Source organism: Oncorhynchus tshawytscha, linkage group LG05 (assembly GCF_018296145.1).
Source record: "Oncorhynchus tshawytscha isolate Ot180627B linkage group LG05, Otsh_v2.0, whole genome shotgun sequence".
NCBI classification, from domain to species: domain Eukaryota; kingdom Metazoa; phylum Chordata; class Actinopteri; order Salmoniformes; family Salmonidae; genus Oncorhynchus; species Oncorhynchus tshawytscha.
The window spans coordinates 75,173,804-75,192,665 of record NC_056433.1 but is presented as its reverse complement, the minus strand read 5'-3'; the positions used below and the strand labels follow the sequence as shown (position 1 = coordinate 75,192,665).

Genomic DNA, 18,862 nt, shown 5'->3' with positions numbered 1-18,862 from the left:
GTGTGGTGTGTGTTCGTTGTGTGTGGTGTGATTGAGCGTGTGTGTGAGTTGAGTGGTGTGTGTGTGGTGTGTGGTTGTGATTGAGCTTGTGTGTGTGGTTGTGATTGTGCGTGTGTGTGTGGTTGTGATTGAGCGTGTGTGTGTGGTTGTGATTGAGCGTGTGTGTGTGTGTGTTGTGATTGAGCGTGTGTGTGTGGTTGTGATTGAGCGTGTGTTGGTGGGTTTTGATTCAGCGTGTGTGTGTGGTTGTGATTGAGCGTGTGTGTGTGGTTGTGATTCAGCGTGTGTGTGTGGTTGTGATTGAGCGTGTGTGTGTGGTTTTGATTGAGCGTGTGTGTGTGGTTGTGATTCAGCGTGTGTGTGTGGTTGTGATTGAGCGTGTGTGCGTGGTTGTGATTCAGCGTGTGTGTGTGGTTGTGATTGAGCGTGTGTGCGTGGTTGTGATTCAGCGTGTGTGTGTGTGTTGTGATTGAGCGTGTGTGTGTGGTTGTGATTCAGCGTGTGTGTGTGGTTGTGATTCAGCGTGTGTGTGTGGTTGTGATTGAGCGTGTGTGTGTGTGTATATGTGGTGTGTGTGTGTGGTTGTGATTGAGCGCGTGGTTGTGATTGAGCGTGTGTGTGTGTATATGTGGTGTGTGTTCGTGTGTGTGGGGTTGTGATTGAGTGTCTGTGTGTGTATATGTGGTGTGTGTGGTTGTGATTGAGCGTGTGTGTGTATATGTGGTGTGTGTTCGTGTGTGTGGGGTTGTGATTGAGCGTGTGTGTGAGTATATGTGGTGTGTGTTCGTGTGTGTGTGGTTGTGATTGAGCTTGTGTGTGTGTGGTTGTGATTGTGCGTGTGTGTGTGGTTGTGATTGAGCGTGTGTGTGTGGTTGTGATTGAGCGTGTGTGTGTGTGGTGTGATTGAGCGTGTGTGTGGTTGTGATTGAGCGTGTGTGTGTGGTGGTGTGATTCAGCGTGTGTGTGTGGTTGTGATTGAGCGTGTGTGTGTGGTTGTGATTCAGCGTGTGTGTGTGGTTGTGATTGAGCGTGTGTGTGTGGTTTTGATTGAGCGTGTGTGCGTGGTTGTGATTCAGCGTGTGTGTGTGGTTGTGATTGAGCGTGTGTGCGTGGTTGTGATTCAGCGTGTGTGTGTGGTTGTGATTGAGCGTGTGTGCGTGGTTGTGATTCAGCGTGTGTGTGTGGTTGTGATTGAGCGTGTGTGTGTGGTTGTGATTCAGCGTGTGTGTGTGGTTGTGATTGAGCGTGTGTGTGTGGTTGTGATTCAGCGTGTGTGTGTGGTTGTGATTGAGCGTGTGGTTGTGATTCAGCGTGTGTGTGTGGTTGTGATTCAGCACTGTAACAACTCTGTGACTTGTGATCCACTAAGGCTGGCAGTGACACTAAAGACACTGCACCAGAATAACACCAACAACAAGGATGCTTTTAATTACCTCCACTGCCTCTCTACCACCTCTAAAGACACTGTCCCTCTTTCCTGTCACCTGCACACACTGCCACTATGTCTTGCACACTAAACATTTCACAAGCACACGAAGGGTCAGAGGCACTATGAGGTTACATTTGATTCCTCCGTTGTTGGTTTGCTGTGATCTCATGTGGATGGATTTAGCTCTGCAGGCTCTGGGATGGGAATCTCTTAGCTGGTTATGTAACTACCTGCTGAGGCATAGCTAATGTCACCACACACATACAGTACAGCAGCCTTTCCTTTTTAACACTCTGTCCATTCAGAGAACTATGTGGATAATGTCCCTGCATGTAGTATCTCCCGTTCTCAATGGAGTGGAACCGTTCTGAGGAACTGATAGAGTTCCTATGATCTCTTCATTGTTCCCTCTTATTCAGGTAGTTTTTGAAAATACATTTTGTTCTGAGGGACTCAAATGAAAATAAATCCATCTCTTTTGAAGTAATGGTTATAGATGAAGTGTCTCTTTTTTAGCACAGGGTTTGGTTATTTTTGACCTGACATGTTTAGGCTAATGCTAACATTACTTTATTTTTAGCACAGGGTTTGGTTATTTTTGACCTGACATGTTTAGGGTAATGCTAACATTACTTTATTTTTAGCACAGGGTTTGGTTATTTTTGACCTGACATGTTTAGGCTAATGCTAACATTACTTTATTTTTAGCACAGGGTTTGGTTATTTTTGACCTGACATGTTTAGGCTAATGCTAACATTACTTTATTTTTAGCACAGGGTTTGGTTATTTTTGACCTGACATGTTTAGGCTAATGCTAACATTACTTTATTTTTAGCACAGGGTTTGGTTATTTTTGACCTGACATGTTTAGGCTAATGCTAACATTACTTTATTTTTAGCACAGGGTTTGGTTATTTTTGACCTGACATGTTTAGGGTAATGCTAACATTACTTTATTTTTAGCAATTTAAAGTCCCCCTGAGGTATTTTTATTTAGCTCATGATACTGAAACCTCCTCTATGTTATGTCCCCTGTCTGTTCTGAATGTAGTGGGAATATCTGAGCAGGTGGTGTGTGACGTGTGGGGTGCTCCTCTACCTGAGTCTGAGTCACTGAGCCCAGACTTCTGTTTCACCAGAACCTTCTCCACAGGAAGTATGTTTTCTGTTTATGTTGCACTTCCTGGAATGACTCTGGAATGACTGCACGGAACCATCCACTCACCTCATAAACCAATTCACCCTCACGAATGAAACTAACGAGCGATCTGTGAATGAGCACGCCATTAACTCTCTCTCTTCCTCTGCAGCCTGTACTAATGCACTAATTTCATCCGTCATTAGTTTGAGAAATAATTAAATACATTTACCATATAGTTTAGATTAGACCGGGTAGATTTACTAATGTTGAGCATCATGATTCAATCACCTCTTCCTCCCTGCGTCTGCCGTGGGTTATGGGCCATATGCATGGTGGTGTATGGCATGGGGCTGTATAGTATTTCCTGTCCTGTGCTGGTGTGGTGCAGCCAGACACTAACCCCAGGGGCCTCTAGATGGTGCCTCCCTTTATAGTGCCATGCTGTTCATGGCCGCACTGATGTCATTGCAGCTCCGCCTCCGCTTCCGCCCAAGAATGTCCCGACCTCCCCTCCTCCGACCAGCTCCCCCTCTGCAGATGCTGCCGGTAAGACCCCTCATCCCTCGATCCCTCCCTCCAGCCTCCCTCCCTCCCTTCTTCCCTCCACCTCATATATCTCCAAACCATCCCCTCTTTGTATGATTAACATTTCTCTGTATTGCTTTCTTTTTCTTGCATTTGCTCTCTCTCTCTCTCTTTCTCTCTCTCTCTCTCTCTCTCTCTCTCTCTCTCTCTCTCTCTCTCTCTCTCTCTCTCTCTCTCTCTCTCTCTCTCTCTCTCTCTCTCTCTCTCTCTCTCTCTCTCTCTCTCTCTCTCTCTCTCTCTCTCTCTCTCTGTCTCTCTCTCTCTCTCTCTCTCTCTCTCTCTCTGTCGGCTCTCTCTCATTCTCATACAAACTGTTATGATCCTCTCTCCCTGCACATGACTGTCTGTCAGAATTGCCAGTATCGACAGAAGGCTCAGGAAGGAAGACCTCCATCCCAAACCTGGACAACATTTTCGGCCCAGTGGAGCCCTCTGCCTTTGGCGAGGAGTCTGCCGACAAATGGGTCTGCTTCAGCGAGGAATTGGCAGCCTCTGAAAGACCGCCCCCTCCGAAGGACCCAGCCCCGCCCCTACCAACCTCCCCTCTCCCTTCGGAAGACCCTTCTCCCTCTCTCCCCCCTCTGCCCACCTCCCCTCTCCCACAGGAAGACCCTTCTCCCTCTCTCCCCCCCTCTGCCCACCTCCCCTCTCCCACAGGAAGACCCTTCTCCCTCTCTCCCCCTCTGCCCACCTCCCTCTCCCACAGGAAGACCCTTCTCCCTCTCTCCCCCTCTGCCCACCTCCCCTCTCCCACAGGAAGACCCTTCTCCCTCTGTCCCCCTCTGCCTACCTCCCCTCTCCCACAGGAAGAACCGGTCTCTTCTTTACTCACCTCTGCAACCCCTACAGAGGAACCAGCACTCAGCCTACCCACAGACCCACCCGTGCCTGAAGACCCTACACCCCCACCCACACCACTTCCGCCAAAGGGCTATACACCACCCCCCACTCCTCCACCCACCATTGTTCCCCCTCTTGAATCACCCCCAGCGTTGCCCCTGTTCTCCCTGTCCCTTCACCCCCAGTGTTGCCCCTGTTCGCCCTGTCCCTTCACCCCCAGTGTTGCCCTTGTTCTCCCTGTCCCTTCACCCCCAGTGTTGCCCCTGTTCTCCCTGTCCCTTCCCCCAGCGTTGCCCCTGTCCCTCCTGTGGTCCCCTCTCCTCCCAAAGCAAGAACACCTGTCTCCCCCACCAGCCCCCCTGGCCCTGCCGTTGTGGACGAGCCCTCACGCACCATCCCCCCACCCCTTGTCTTTGTCGGGGAGGAACAGAAGAGTCCTGAAGGGGCAGCTCCGCCTGTCCCACCTGCCCCATCGAACGAGGACCTTGTTGAAACCGCCGCCTCGCCCAAAGATGTTGGCCAGGTGTCCCGTGCTGCGCCTCCCCCTCCTCCACCCCCTACGTACAGGGCAGTTGTGTCCATGGGTAGTGGTGAGTAACCCGAAGCGTCACACTCATCCATAACAGAAAAACCCACCTGACCTCTGTCAGAATCAGTCTGTCTGTGTTGTAGAGAATTTCTGCTGTATCATGCAGTTAGCCAGTGTAAGCACATACTTGATAGGTTGTCATTGTAAATAAAGAGTTGGTTCTTAACTGACTATCTATTGAAGGCAATGATTAGATTGGTGTGGTTTGCTCTTTGCCTGGAGCGGCTCATTGAAATCTACTGTGAATAGGAGATATCGTCATTACATTCTTTAATGTTGCTAGATTAATGGTGACTGACTCCCATATCACAATTGTCAAAGTTAAAAACATGACATACTGTATATGAGCTGTGGAGGTACAGTACAGAAACCCTGCCTGCTCTTGTTTAGATGTCAGCTTGTCTTACAAAACAGTATATCACATTGAGGCTGTGTGTGTGTGTGGCTGTGTGTGTGTGTGTGTGGCTGTGTGTGGCTGTGTGTGTGTCTGTCTGTCTGTCTGTGTGTGTGTGTGTGTGTGTGTGTGTGTGTGTGTGTGTGTGTGTGTGTGTGTGTGTGTGTGTGTGTGTGTGTGTGTGTGTGTGTGTGTGTGTGTGTGTGTGTGTGTGTGTGTGTTATCAGTAAGAATTGGGTTGAGAACTCTCAGCCAATGAACCCATTTCTCCCTGTCTATTTAACCTTTACGGCAGGGGGCTAAATCAGGGTCACACAGAGTGTTTCTTGGTCTTAAACAAATCTACTTTTCAACAAAAGTATACACCTCATGCAGATGATTATGGGCTTAAAAAAAGAAGAAACCTGTACCATGTCAGATATAGAGTTGAAATGTATTACATTTTGTGTTTGCATCCCAATATTACACTTTATATATATCACACGAAAACTGAAATACAGGGGCGGTCCAGGCTGATCTGCCACCCTAGGTGAGACAAAAAAAGTGACACCCCCCGCAGAACTAGAATAGTTCCAGTAAGCAAAATGTTGTTGAAAAGACATCTAAAATATGTATTTTCCAGACGTTGAAGTTAGGTTCAATTTAAATTCTGAATGAAAGTTGAAAATACATCATATTCTAGACATGTATGTTTTACCTGGACCTGTCCTGTTTTTAGGATTTAGGTTGTTAGCATGTCAGCACATTTTTTTATTTGATTCGGCGCAATTTAGGTTATTTGATCGGAGAAACCTGCATGATGATAAAGTTTCCTTCTCATTACATTATCATCCATTTTATCTCCAGCCTGTAATCTACAGAAAGGCCACATACTGTACTATTTCTACCATATACTATATCTGCTACATGATTTATATTAGATCATTTTTTTGACAGAAAGTTGGTGGAGTGCTGAAGCGATGCATCTCTCCAAAAGCACCCTGGAGAGGCACGCTGGGAATGGACAAGATAAATATTTTGTGTCTCTGCCTTTGACAAAGTGGGCACTGCTTATCACAGGGCAGCATCAGCGCTCACCTAAAATGCCTATATGCCACTGGTTGAGAGAAATTAGCATTGTTTTTGGGCAGAATTCTGTGGTTTTATATTTGTTGTTGGAGGTGCATCTTGGTCCTCGTCAATCTGCGCCAGCCGCCTAATCCTGCCTAATGAGCGGCCAGTCTTGCTGAAATATAGCTAAACCATTTGACGAGGAAAAACACTGGATGTTTTGCGTCTTCTTTTAAATAATGTTTATTAATTATGAAATTATTAAAAATATGAATAACAGTCCAGCCATGAGGCCACTAGAGGCCTGCAGGAAAGGGCTACAGTGATTTACACCACACACAATATTGCTTTACAATCATCACAAACTCTGTTATGTAGTATTGTTCTTCTGTAGACCAGACCGTGTAGTGTACATGACCATGATGAGGACAAGGACCGTTTGTTTAGTTTAACACAAAGGGAATGGGAAACCAGGATTGAAGACTGAAAACACAGCTGGGACAGATCTCGCTGACGCAGCATCGGAACGTCAGGATGAGTGGAAATTCTGGCCTGGAATGTCTTGTCCCACTGTGGGAAAATAGTCTCTCAATAAATGGACTGGCCCAAGTCAAATCAAAGTTTATTGGTTGCGTACACAGTTTAACAGGTGTTATAGTTGTGCACCGAAATGCTTATGTTCCTAGATCCTAACTAACAATGCAGTCAAATTTCAGACATTACACTTTTTTAAATTAAAAGGCAAGTACAGTGGGACAAATCCAGTTAACAACCCAAATAGCACTGTATCAAAATTCACACTGAACACTGAACAGGCAACCATGGGACTGGTGTGTGTTGTGTTTCACTGGAATTCTTTCCAATTCAGCTCAGTAGCAATTCAATCAAACATAATGTTCTGTAAACAGGAAACCAGGTTAACCAATCATTATTCCAGAATGTAGTAGATGTTCTTGACTCTGTCGTCTGGTCAGTTTTTGTTTTCATGTTCAAAGATCTCCTCAGATTGTAATGTTCTAACTCTCTGGACAGTGATGTCATGATGTTCTAACTCTCTGGACAGTGATGTCATGATGTTCTAACTCTCTGGACAGTGATGTCATGATGTTCTAATTCTCCGGATGGTGATGTCATGATGTTCTAACTCTCTGGACGGTGATGTCATGATGTTCTAACTCTCTGGACAGTGATGTCATGATGTTCTAACTCTCTGGATGATAATGTCATGATGTTCTAATTCTCCGGATGGTGATGTCATGATGTTCTAACTCTCTGGACGGTGATGTCATGATGTTCTAACTCTCTGGACAGGGATGTCATGATGTTCTAACTCTCTGGACAGTGATGTCATGATGTTCTAACTCTCTAGACAGTGATGTCATGATGTTCTAACTCTGGATAGTGATGTCATGATGTTCTAACTCTCTGGATAGTGATGTCATGATGTTCTAACTCTCTGGACAGTGATGTCATGATGTTCTAACTCTCTGGACAGGGATGTCATGATGTTCTAACTCTGGATAGTGATGTCATGATGTTCTAACTCTCTGGACAGTGATGTCATGATGTTCTAACTCTCTGGACAGGGATGTCATGATGTTCTAACTCTGGATAGTGATGTCATGATGTTCTAACTCTGGATAGTGATGTCATGATGTTCTAACTCTGGATAGTGATGTCATGATGTTATCACTCTCTGGACAGGGATGTCATGATGTTCTAACTCTGGACAGTGATGTCATGATGTTCTAACTCTCTGGATAGTGATGTCATGATGTTGTAACCCAAATGTCTTCTTGTCCCCATACAGGAGCATCCTCTCCAGCTCGTCCTGCTACACCGTCAGCTCCATCAGCGGTTTTCAGCAGCCCTCCCCCTCCCCCTCCACGCCCCACCTCACGACCCAAATTGCCCCCTGGGAAACCCAGCAAGGGGGACATGGTATGTGATATCGTCCATCTCTATTTACACTGTACTTAAACAGAAACAACAGCTCAAATCCCGCCTCAAAAAGTACACTCCCCCTCTTAAGATGTTTATACTGTATGGTACCTCCATATCTTGAAATATCTGTACTTTCCATTTTTTATGGTTTCACTTTTAGCCCCCCAAAAATGTATGCTGAACTGTGAGGGTGTCTGAACATAAAAACAGTGATACTAGTAAATCCTGTAATCTCTCTCTGTGTCCCCCCAGAGCCGGCCCTTCAGTCCCCCGGGCAGTCACTCTTCCAGCCCCCTTCCATTGCCCCCTGGCCCGGGCCGAGAGCACTTCCTCTATCTCCTCCAACAACTCCCTGAGTGCAGCCACCACCCCCACCGTCGGTAAAAATCTCACCCTTTCTGTGTCAGGTGTGTGTACACCATCATCTCTTATCTCTATCTGAGCTAGTGTGGTTATTTGTGCTACTGTGGTAGTCTGTGCTGTGTTGCCCGTGTTGCCTGTGTGGTTTGGTCAATTTCTCCTACCTAGATGGCCGCATCCATTTAGATTCCGTTCAACGGGGTATGGTAATAGGTGCCAGGCGCACTGGTTTGAGTGTGTCAAGAACTGCAACACTGCGGGTTTTTCACACAGTTTCCCATGTGTATCAAAAATGGTCCACCACCCAAAAGACATCCAGCCAACTTGACACAACTGTGGGAAGCATTGGAGTCAACATGGGCCAGCATCCCTGTGGAATGCTTTCAAAACCTTGTAGAGTCCATTCCCGACAAATTGAGGCTGTTCTGAGGGCAAAGGGGGTGCCCGAAGGTGTTCTTAATGTTTTGTACACTCAGTGTATATCTGCTCGAGTACAGTATTCACTCAATGTATTACACTGCATTTCTGTGAATGTGGTATAGGATTTTCAAGAATAGAAATGCCTAATAAGTCATAATGTAATGGTTAAATATACTGTAACCATTCACTCAGCTAGGGGAAAAGGAACCTACAGTACAGTATATTACAACACAATACAGGCCGTCATAAGGAACATATGGTATTAAACCCAAAGAGCGACATTGTAAATCTTCACTTAATTGAAGCATAATGTGGTAAAGGTTTGCTGGGTATTTACTGTTTTTGTTAGATACACAAAGCAATATGCATGTGTCATATTTCCGTTAGATAAATAAAGAGAACAGTAGAAAATAGGCTTAGCGAGCGGAGAACCCACAGTTCTGATCAGACCTTGTGTTTCGCATCCCGTTGATTATTTTCCTCAACCTTTTTCATCCAGCCATAATATTTGAGTTCACAACATGACCTCCATACTTTGACACTGTACGTTTTTAATTGTCACCAATTCTTCAGTTAGATTTCTCCTTTGTTTTGATATGCGTTCTTTTTGTTTTGTTTTTGCTCTTGTCTTTGTCCCTTTTCCTTTTGGGCTGTCGCTTGACGTGATGTCAGAAGATGATGCATTTGTAGACAAACTGCCTACATTTGGGAGGCCTTTTGATTCTCTGGCAGGTACAGTATAGTGTGGATGAAGGGAGGGGGCTATCTGAGAGGAAGGGGCAGGGGCTGGGACCTGGAAGGGGTCCGGTGATGCCTATTTACCCATGATGATGTCATACGTCATCCATCCATGAGAATGTTCTTGCTTTGTTTGATTTTGTCAAGCCGTCTCAGAATGGAAGGCAGCCATCCTGTGAGGGGAGTAGATGTTGAACTGAGATATTGGAGTACGCCACAGATTACGTTTCATTTTTTCACTTTGATAAATGGTGGAACACCTCTCTCACTGCCTATCTTACTCACATACTCTCACATCAAAGTATCCCAAGGATACTTTTTTCAGGAAGCTGAAATGCCATGCATCTCTTTTTCAGCTTCCGAAAACCGGCATCTTTGGCTGTCCTGCCCTCACCACAGCAACGTCCTTGTTTTGTATGATAGTCATTGTGTGTGTACTGTATGGAGAGCACTGTGTTTTCAAGCATGCTGTTACTCTGCAGTCTGCAGTGCTGTGTGTGTATGAGTGTGTGTTCATGTGTATTAAGAGTGTAGTCTGTCTGAAGAGCTTCTGTGGCATCGAGATCCAGGCACACAAACACACACTCCAGGGACGTCATTTCAGATAAACCTAGGGAATGGAAAAGTAAAAGGGGGAGGGTGGGGGTGGGGGGGTATTCCTCCAAGGAATTGAAGCTAATTTGCTGCATTTCTACACAATTTAAAAACTCTCTAATGCAATTTGGAGAACAGCAAAAACAAGCAAAATTTCCTCCAGCCATTATCACCTTGTTGCTGTAGCTTCATTCACTTCAGTCAATAGAACACATAACATTCTAAAAGAATGAGCTGCTACTCACTACCTCAGCACCGGGATAACATTTCCAGTTTGGTTACATGTCAAGTCAAACAGCAGTTACCTATCTAAAGCGATCTACTACAGCCATCTTTACCTCTGCACTGTTTTGTAGAAAAAGTCATGCTGTTCCCTGCAGCTGCGTCCATGTACTCTCCATAAAGCCAGCCAGCCATACAATCATCCTTCGCTCCCGCTCCCAGGCATCCACATGGTCCTTAAGTCTGCTAAACTGCATGATTGTAGCAGCCTATTTTAAATAGTTGGTGTTGAGCTACACACACACACACACACACACTATGATACAGACAGATCATATTTTGAAATCTGGAAGGAAAATGAGTGTCTCTAGCCAGTTGGTAAATATTGTGCCACCTTCTCCTCAACACTCAGAACAACACACAGGCAGACAGGCAGACAGACAGGCAGACAGACAGGCAGGCAGACAGACAGACAGCTTCCAAACTTCTCACCCTGACCCCCATCTACCCCCCTCCCTCTGTCCCAGATCGCCTCTTCTCTCTCACTCCACCCCATGGGAACATGTTTCTCCACTTCACTAACCACCCCCATCAGAACACCTGCCCATATTCTCTAGTGTCTTCACCCACAGTCATCCTTCACTCAATCAATCAACTCCAGCCATCTATTCACTACGCCCAATGGCCCCAATCACCCCCTAAGCAGTCGCACCTTAACACTGATCCCTTCGACCAACTCCCCTCCTCCACCAATGGTTTTACCCTCATGACTGCCCCCTGGTGTATGTCATCAGGTTGATTTGTTTATTTATTTGGATCCCCATTATCTTTTGCAGAAGCAGCAGCTACTCCTTCTGTGGTCCACAGACAATCCAACAGCCAGGCTCCATCTGTATTGAAAGACAAAGCATGGCACAAAAAACGTTAGAATATTAGCATTAGGACAGGAGGATGTGATTTAAAAGGATTCAAGTAATGGTAATGAATGTTTTCTATAGCAGTGTGTAGATGAGTATTGTATGATGGGTGTCATTCCCAGTCAGTCCTCCTCCAGGCTTGGCTTTTTCTCTCCATGCTCCAAGAGACTCAACACCCACCATCCACCAACAGATACCTAACTTCACCTGGTCCAACCTCCAACCCCCTCCCACGCACCCACACGTGACTGTTTCACACTAATAAGCCGAGCTGTACTAAGCTTATCTGGCGTGTCCAGTTGCTTCCTGGAACCATGCTGGAAAGGACAATGTGGAAAGAATATGATCTGAGCCTGCACAGTAAGGTTCGGGTTGGACTATAGTGTGAAATGACCCACAGACACACAGGGTCACGCACAATTTGTTCCTGTCCTTTTCTGGTGTTTTGGCTTGCTGTGCCATGCACCCCTCTTTACCCCACCTCACCTCACTGTGTTGTGTGATGGACCTGCCATGTGACTCATGCTACTGTCCTTCTCTCTTCCTCCTCCTCTCACCCACCCTCCTCACCCACTCTCCCTCCTCCCTGCCCCACCACAGAGAATGACCAGCCTTCCCTGGTTTGGTTTGACAGAGGGAAGTTTTATTTAACCTTTGAAGGTAAGTTGTGTCTGCACAACGGCTAACTGCAGTGCACACACTCACCCGGGGTCACCCAGGCCTCATCTGTGCAAGCTTCTCCTCTAACTCCTCCCCCCTCCTTTATCTCCTCCCCCTCCTCTAACTCCTCTCACTCCTTTAGTCATGGCCACATCTCACTCCCTCCAAACGAACTGCTGCACCCCTCTACATCCAGCCCTCTTGTCTTATTCCTCACACTCCTCCTCTCGTCGTCATTCGTTCTCATTTCTCATTCGGTGTCCACAAGTCTGCCGTTTCCTAAAAGATAATCAAATCAAATCCAATTTTATTGGTCACATACACATGGTTAGCAGATGTTATTGCTAGTGTAGCGAAATGCTTGTTCTTCTAGTTCCGACAGTGCAGCAATATCTAACAATTCCACAAAAATACCTAATGGAAGGGAATGGAATAAGAATATATAAATATAAATATATGGAGCAATGACAGAGTGGCATAGGCTACAATGCAATAGATAATATAGAATACAGTATATACTGTACATATGAGATGAGTATGATATGTAAACATTATTAAAGTGGCATTATTAAAGTAACTAGTGATCCATTTATTAAAGTGGCCAATGATTTCAAGTGTGTATGTAGGCAGCAGCCTCTGCGCTAGTGATGGCTGTTTTACAGTCTGATGGCCTTGAGATAGAAGCTGTTTTTTAGTCTCTCGGTCCCAACTTTAATGCACCTGTACTGACCTCACCTTCTGGATGATAGCGGTGTGGACAGGCAGTGGCTCGGGTGGTTGTTGTCCTTGATGATTTTTTTGGCCTTCCTGTGACATTGGGTGCTGTTGGTGTCCTGGAGGGCAGGTAGTTTGCCCCCGGTGTTTCTTTGTGCAGACCGGCCTCTGGAGAGCCCTGCGGTTGTGGGCGGTGCAGTTGCCGTACCAGGCGGTGATACAGCCCGACAGGATGCTCTCAATTGTGCATCTGTAAAAGTTGTGAGGGTTTTAGGTGACAAGCCAAATTTCTTCAGCCTCCTGATCATTGATCGTTCTTCATGTACTTTACTAATCTCTGTTTTTGTCATTTTCTTTTTTGTGTGGACTCACTCTCTTTGGTCCTTTGGGTTTGGATATTGATCTCTCTCTCTGATTTTGTCACAATGACTCAGCATCAACAGTATGTCTGGAATACGCATGTCCTCTCTCTCTCTCTCTCTTTGTAAAACTATTTTTCATTCTTTATTTCTGTCAGTCTTCTCAGTGTTTCTGAAACACAACAAACCTCCTCAGGTAACTGGCTTTATTAACCCTCCTGCTGTAAATATAGTGAAACCTGAAATTGTACAACAATGTCCAACAGTCTTGAGGGACTTCACATCGATTTACAGTACATCCAACATTTCATTTAACAAGGTAATGGGATATCATAGGAGCTAAACCCACCCACACATCATACACAGGTATTGGTTCTCATTTCAATTACATAGATACAGTATGTGACAATGGAGTAGTGGCCTGAGGGAACACACTAAATGTATTGAGTAAAGTGTTACGAAATGTAATATTATAAATTGTATATAACTGCCTTAAATGTGCTGGACCACAGGAAGAGTAGGCAGCTAATGGGGATCCTTAATAAATACAAAATATGAATACAGTGATTCTCTCACACACTCTTTGGTTCTCCATCTTCATCCATACATGGCTGTTGAGAGATGGAGAGTTAGGGAACAGAAAATAGAGGGTGTAGTACAGGAAGTGGGAGGAGTCTAAAGGACAGAGATGTAGTGGAGCAGCCAAGACAGGGATGAGAGAACAGTAGTAGCTTTGGTGGTTTGTGAGGATTATGGACATGGGTTGTGTTTAATGCTGAAAGTCTTCCTTCTCTCTTTCTGCTTTTCATTCTGTCTCTCTCTCCAACATTTTTTTGGTCTGAGTGAGTCTCTCTCTCTCTCCCTCCTTTCTGTATTGCTATTAAATGTGTGTGTGCTGTCTGAAACAGGCTGCTCCAGGGGACCCAGCCCTCTCACCATGGGGGCCCAGGACACCCTTCCAGTGGCGGCAGCTTTTACTGAAACAGTCAATGCCTTCTTCAAAGGAGCCAACCCTAACAAGTAGGTCCACTCAAATACGTTAGGAGATGTCTCTCACTGTATGCACCCTCTCTTTCTACCCCTTTTTCTCTCCCTCTCTGTCTCTCACTGTATGCACCCTCTCTTTCTACCCCTTTTTCTCTCTGTCCCTTTCTATCTTTCTCCCCCCTTTTTCTCCCCCTCTCTGTCTCTCACTGTATGCACCCTCTCTTTCTCCCCCCTTTTTCTCTCCCTCTGTCTCTCTCTGTCCCTTTCTATCTTTCTCCCACTTCTCTCCACTCTCTCTCTTACTCTTTTTCCTTCTGTCCATTTCATTTCTATGATATCTCTCTCCTTGCTTTACTCTGTTCTCCTCTTTGTCCTCCTTCGGACGCTCTAACCTCCTCCTCCCGTGTCCCTGTCTAAAGGTGTGTTGTGAAGATCACAGGCGAGATGGTGCTGTCGTTTCCAGCGGGGATCACACGCCACTTTGCCAATAACCCGTCCCCTGCCGTGCTAACCTTCAGCATAACCCACTACAGCTGGCTGGAGCATGTGCTGCCTAATCCCCAGCTACTCTGCTGGTAAAGACCACTATAACACCCCTCACACAACTCACCACGCCCTGTAGCATTTAGAACATGTGACATTGAACGCCTAAAATCATACTGTAACAAAACAATCCACCTGTCCAGTTCTGACTGGGCTCGGAGTCACTGTGAATTCATCCCAGTGGTCTGACTAACCACCTCATTCCAAGGTTATTCTGCACTCTCATGTGTAAAATGCATCAGAGTTGTTGTTGTTGTTGTATAGCACTCAGTATGTGTTTGCAATCTCTGCACTGCAATAGTCCTGACCTCTGTGTAGTACAGTGCCTTGCGAAAGTATTCGGCCCCCTTGAACTTTGCGACCTTTTGCCACATTTCAGGCTTCAAACATAAAGATATAAAACTGTATTTTTTTGTGAAGAATCAACAAAAAGTGGGACACAATCATGAAGTGGAACGACATTTATTAGATATTTCAAACTTTTTTAACAAATCAAAAACTGAAAAATTGGGCGTGCAAAATTATTCAGCCCCTTTACTTTCAGTGCAGCAAACTCTCTCCAGAAGTTCAGTGAGGATCTCTGAATGATCCAATGTTGACCTAAATGACTAATGATGATAAATACAATCCACCTGTGTGTAATCAAGTCTCCGTATAAATGCACCTGCACTGTGATAGTCTCAGAGGTCCGTTAAAAGCGCAGAGAGCATCATGAAGAACAAGGAACACACCAGGCAGGTCCGAGATACTGTTGTGAAGAAGTTTAAAGCCGGATTTGGATACAAAAAGATTTCCCAAGCTTTTAACATCCCAAGGAGCACTGTGCAAGCGATAATATTGAAATGGAAGGAGTATCAGACCACTGCAAATCTACCAAGACCTGGCCGTCCCTCTAAACTTTCAGCTCATACAAGGAGAAGACTGATCAGAGATGCAGCCAAGAGGCCCATGATCACTCTGGATGAACTGCAGAGATCTACAGCTGAGGTGGGAGACTCTGTCCATAGGACAACAATCAGTCGTATATTGCACAAATCTGGCCTTTATGGAAGAGTGAACTGATAGAGACACCCCAAGCGACTTACAGCTGTAATCGCAGCAAAAGGTGGCGCTACAAAGTATTAACTTAAGGGGGCTGAATAATTTTGCACGCCCATTTTTTCAGTTTTTGATTTGTTAAAAAAGTTTGAAATATCCAATAAATGTCGTTCCACTTCATGATTGTGTCCCACTTGTTGATTCTTCACAAAAAAATACAGTTTTATATCTTTATGTTTGAAGCCTGAAATGTGGCAAAAGGTCGCAAAGTTCAAGGGGGCCGAATACTTTCGCAAGGCACTGTAGATACAAAGATAACTTGTACTCTGTTGTCTATGTGTTGACTTAAGATTAGATGGATCAATCATGACATTAGATAATATGATAAAATGCATATTGCGTGCCCACATAGTGACACCGCCACAACACCCAACCCTGACTGCAAGACCTTCTGGGTGAACATGCCAAACCTGATGACCCATCTAAAGAAGGTGGCCGAGCAGAAACCCCAGGCCACATACTACAATGTGGACATGCTCAAATACCAGGTGAGCTGAACTATGTTCTACTATAGAGATACAGAAACCAATACCAGGTCAGCCCATCTCTCTGTCTGCAACTGGTACTAGATTATAGGCTGATCCATAGAGATCAAGTGATGTCTTCCTTCTGTGACCCGAAGGTTGACCCATTTAAAACCAGATATTTAAAGTCTGTCCTGTCCAGTCTGTATCCATAGTTACTATTCCAGTTTAATGTTATTATGCATTTTTTCCTCTGTATCGTTTATGCGTGCAGGTATCCGCGCAAGGCCTCACGTCGACCCCCCTGAACCTGGCAGCCAGTTGGCGGTGTGAACCCACCAGCACGGACCTCCGGATAGACTACAAGTACAACGGCGGCTCCATGACAACGCCCGTGGCGCTCAACAACGTCCAGTTCCTGATCCCCGTAGACGGAGGGGTCACCAAGCTACTGGCTGTGCTTCCCCCTGCCGCATGGTAAGACAGAATAGTGTAGTGCACGTCATAACTGAATACAATACATTTCTTTTGAATTAAATGAACTTAATTTGATCATTAAAAGTTGAAGGCTGCTTCGGAGAGATCCCATGGCTCTATGGCTCAGCCCTGACATTCATTTTTTGTGTTTGAAAAGGCCCGTTTCCCAGACCCAGATTAAACCTTTTCCTGGCTTTTAGAGAGTAACAGATCACATTTGATTCTGTTCTTCCAGGAATGCAGAGCAGCAAAGAATCCTGTGGAAGATTCCTGATATTTCCCAGAAATCTGAAAATGGAGGTAAATAACCTTGTTTATACCCAGGAGGAATCAGTAATGCCTTGTTATCATCTTCTCCACTAAAGTACTAATCAAAAAGAATTGGTGAAGTCGCGTCATGACAACAACAGGCTCTAAGGGCTTGAAACAAATCAATAACGTTTTTCTGCCGAGAGTACTTGCGAACTAAGTGCAAACCAATTTTACATGTAGAATCGCGCAAAAATGTCAGCAGTCGATCAAATCAAATCAAATTTTATTTGTCACATACACATGGTTAGCAGATGTTAATGCGAGTGTAGCGAAATGCTTGTGCTTCTAGTTCCGACAATGCAGTAATAACCAACGAGTAATCTAACTTAACAATTTCACAACAACTACCTTATACACCACACAAGTGTAAAGGGATGAAGAATATGTACATAAAGATCTATAAATGAGTGATGGTACAGCACGGCATAGGCAAGATGCAGTAGATGTTATCGAGTACAGTATATAATATGAGATGAGTAATGTAGGGTATGTAAACATTGTATTAAGTGGCATTGTTTAAAGTGGCTAGTGATGCATGCATTACATAAAGATGGCAACATGCAGTAGATGGTATAGAGTACAGTATATACATATGAGATGAGTAATGTAGGGTATGTAAACATTGTATTAAGTGGCATTGTTTAAAGTGGCTAGTGATACATTTTTTACATCAATTTTAACATTATTAAAGTGGCTGGAGTTGAGTCAGTATGTTGGCAGCAGCCACTCAATGTTAGTGATGGCTGTTTAACAGGCTGATGGCCTTGAGATAGAAGCTGTTTTTCAGTCTCTCGGTCCCTGCTTTGATGCACCTGTACTGACCTCGCCTTCTGGATGATAGCGGGGTTGAACAGGCAGTGGCTCTGGTGGTTGTTGTCCTTGATGATCTCTATGGCCTTCCTGTGACATTGGGTGGTGTAGGTGTCCTGGAGGGACTCTGGAGAGCCTTACGGTTGTGGGTGGAGCAGTTGCCATACCAGGCGGTGATACAGCTTGCGAGTGCTTTTGGACACAAGCCGAATTTCTTCAGCCTCCTGAGGTTGAAGAGGCACTGCTGCACCTTCTTCACCATGCTGTCTGTGTGGGTGGACCAATTCAGTTTGTCTGTGACGTGTACGCCGAGGAACTTAAAACTTACTACCCTCTCCACTACTGTCCCATCGATGTGGATAGGGGGTTACTCCCTCTGCTGTTTCCTGAAGTCCACGATCATCTCCTTAGTTTTGTTGACGTTGAGTGTGAGGTTATGTTCCTGACACCACACTCCGAGGGCCCTCACCTCCTCCCTGTAGGCCATCTCGTCGTGGTTGGTAATCAAGCCTACCACTGTAGTGTCGTCTGCAAACTTGATGATTGAGTTGGAAGCGTGCATGGCCATGCAGTCGTGGGTGAACAGGGAGTACAGGAGAGGGCTCAGAACTCACCCTTGTGGGGCCCCAGTGTTGAGGATCAGCGGGGTGGAGATGTTTTTACCTACCCTCACCACCTGGGGGCGGCCCGTCAGGAAGTCCAGTACCCAGTTGCACAGGGCGGGGTCGTGTCCCAGGGTAGAAGTGCGGTGGCTAGGAAAAGCTCAGTAGAAAGGCAAGAACCTAGGAAGAAACCTAGAGAGGAACCAGGCTCTGAGGGGTGGCCAGTCCTCTTCTGGCTGTGCCGGGTGCAGATTATAACAGTACATGGCTAAGATGTTCAAACATGCATAGACAACCAAAAATAATAATAATAATCACAGTGGTTGTAGAGGGTGCAACAGGTCAACACCTCAGGAGTAAATGTCAGTTGGCTTTTCATAGCCGAGCATTCAGAGGTTGAGACAGCAGGTGCGGTAGAGCGAGAGAGTCAGAAACAGCAGGTCCGGGACAAGGTAGCACATCCCGTGAACAGGTCAGGGTTCCATAGCCGCGGGCAGAAGAGTTGAAACTGGGGCAGCAGTACGACCAGGTGGACTGAGGAAAGCAAGGAGTCATCAGGCTAGGTAGTCCTGATGCATGGTCTCAGGTCCTCCGGGAGGGGAGGGAGAGGGA

General features: G+C 45.6%; 1 protein-coding gene across 1 annotated transcript in view; it reads left to right on the top strand.

Annotated features, from left to right (window-relative positions):
• Positions 1-18,862, top strand: part of sgip1a (SH3GL interacting endocytic adaptor 1a) — a 138,869-nt gene that overhangs the window by 107,722 nt on the left and 12,285 nt on the right. Inside the window, 11 exon segments of the mRNA XM_042322357.1 lie at positions 2,482-2,586; positions 3,043-3,117; positions 7,840-7,970; positions 8,226-8,275; positions 8,277-8,353; positions 11,825-11,884; positions 13,866-13,977; positions 14,364-14,519; positions 15,938-16,073; positions 16,324-16,526; positions 16,762-16,826. Of these exon segments, the coding sequence (XP_042178291.1) occupies positions 2,482-2,586; positions 3,043-3,117; positions 7,840-7,970; positions 8,226-8,275; positions 8,277-8,353; positions 11,825-11,884; positions 13,866-13,977; positions 14,364-14,519; positions 15,938-16,073; positions 16,324-16,526; positions 16,762-16,826 (1,170 nt within the window).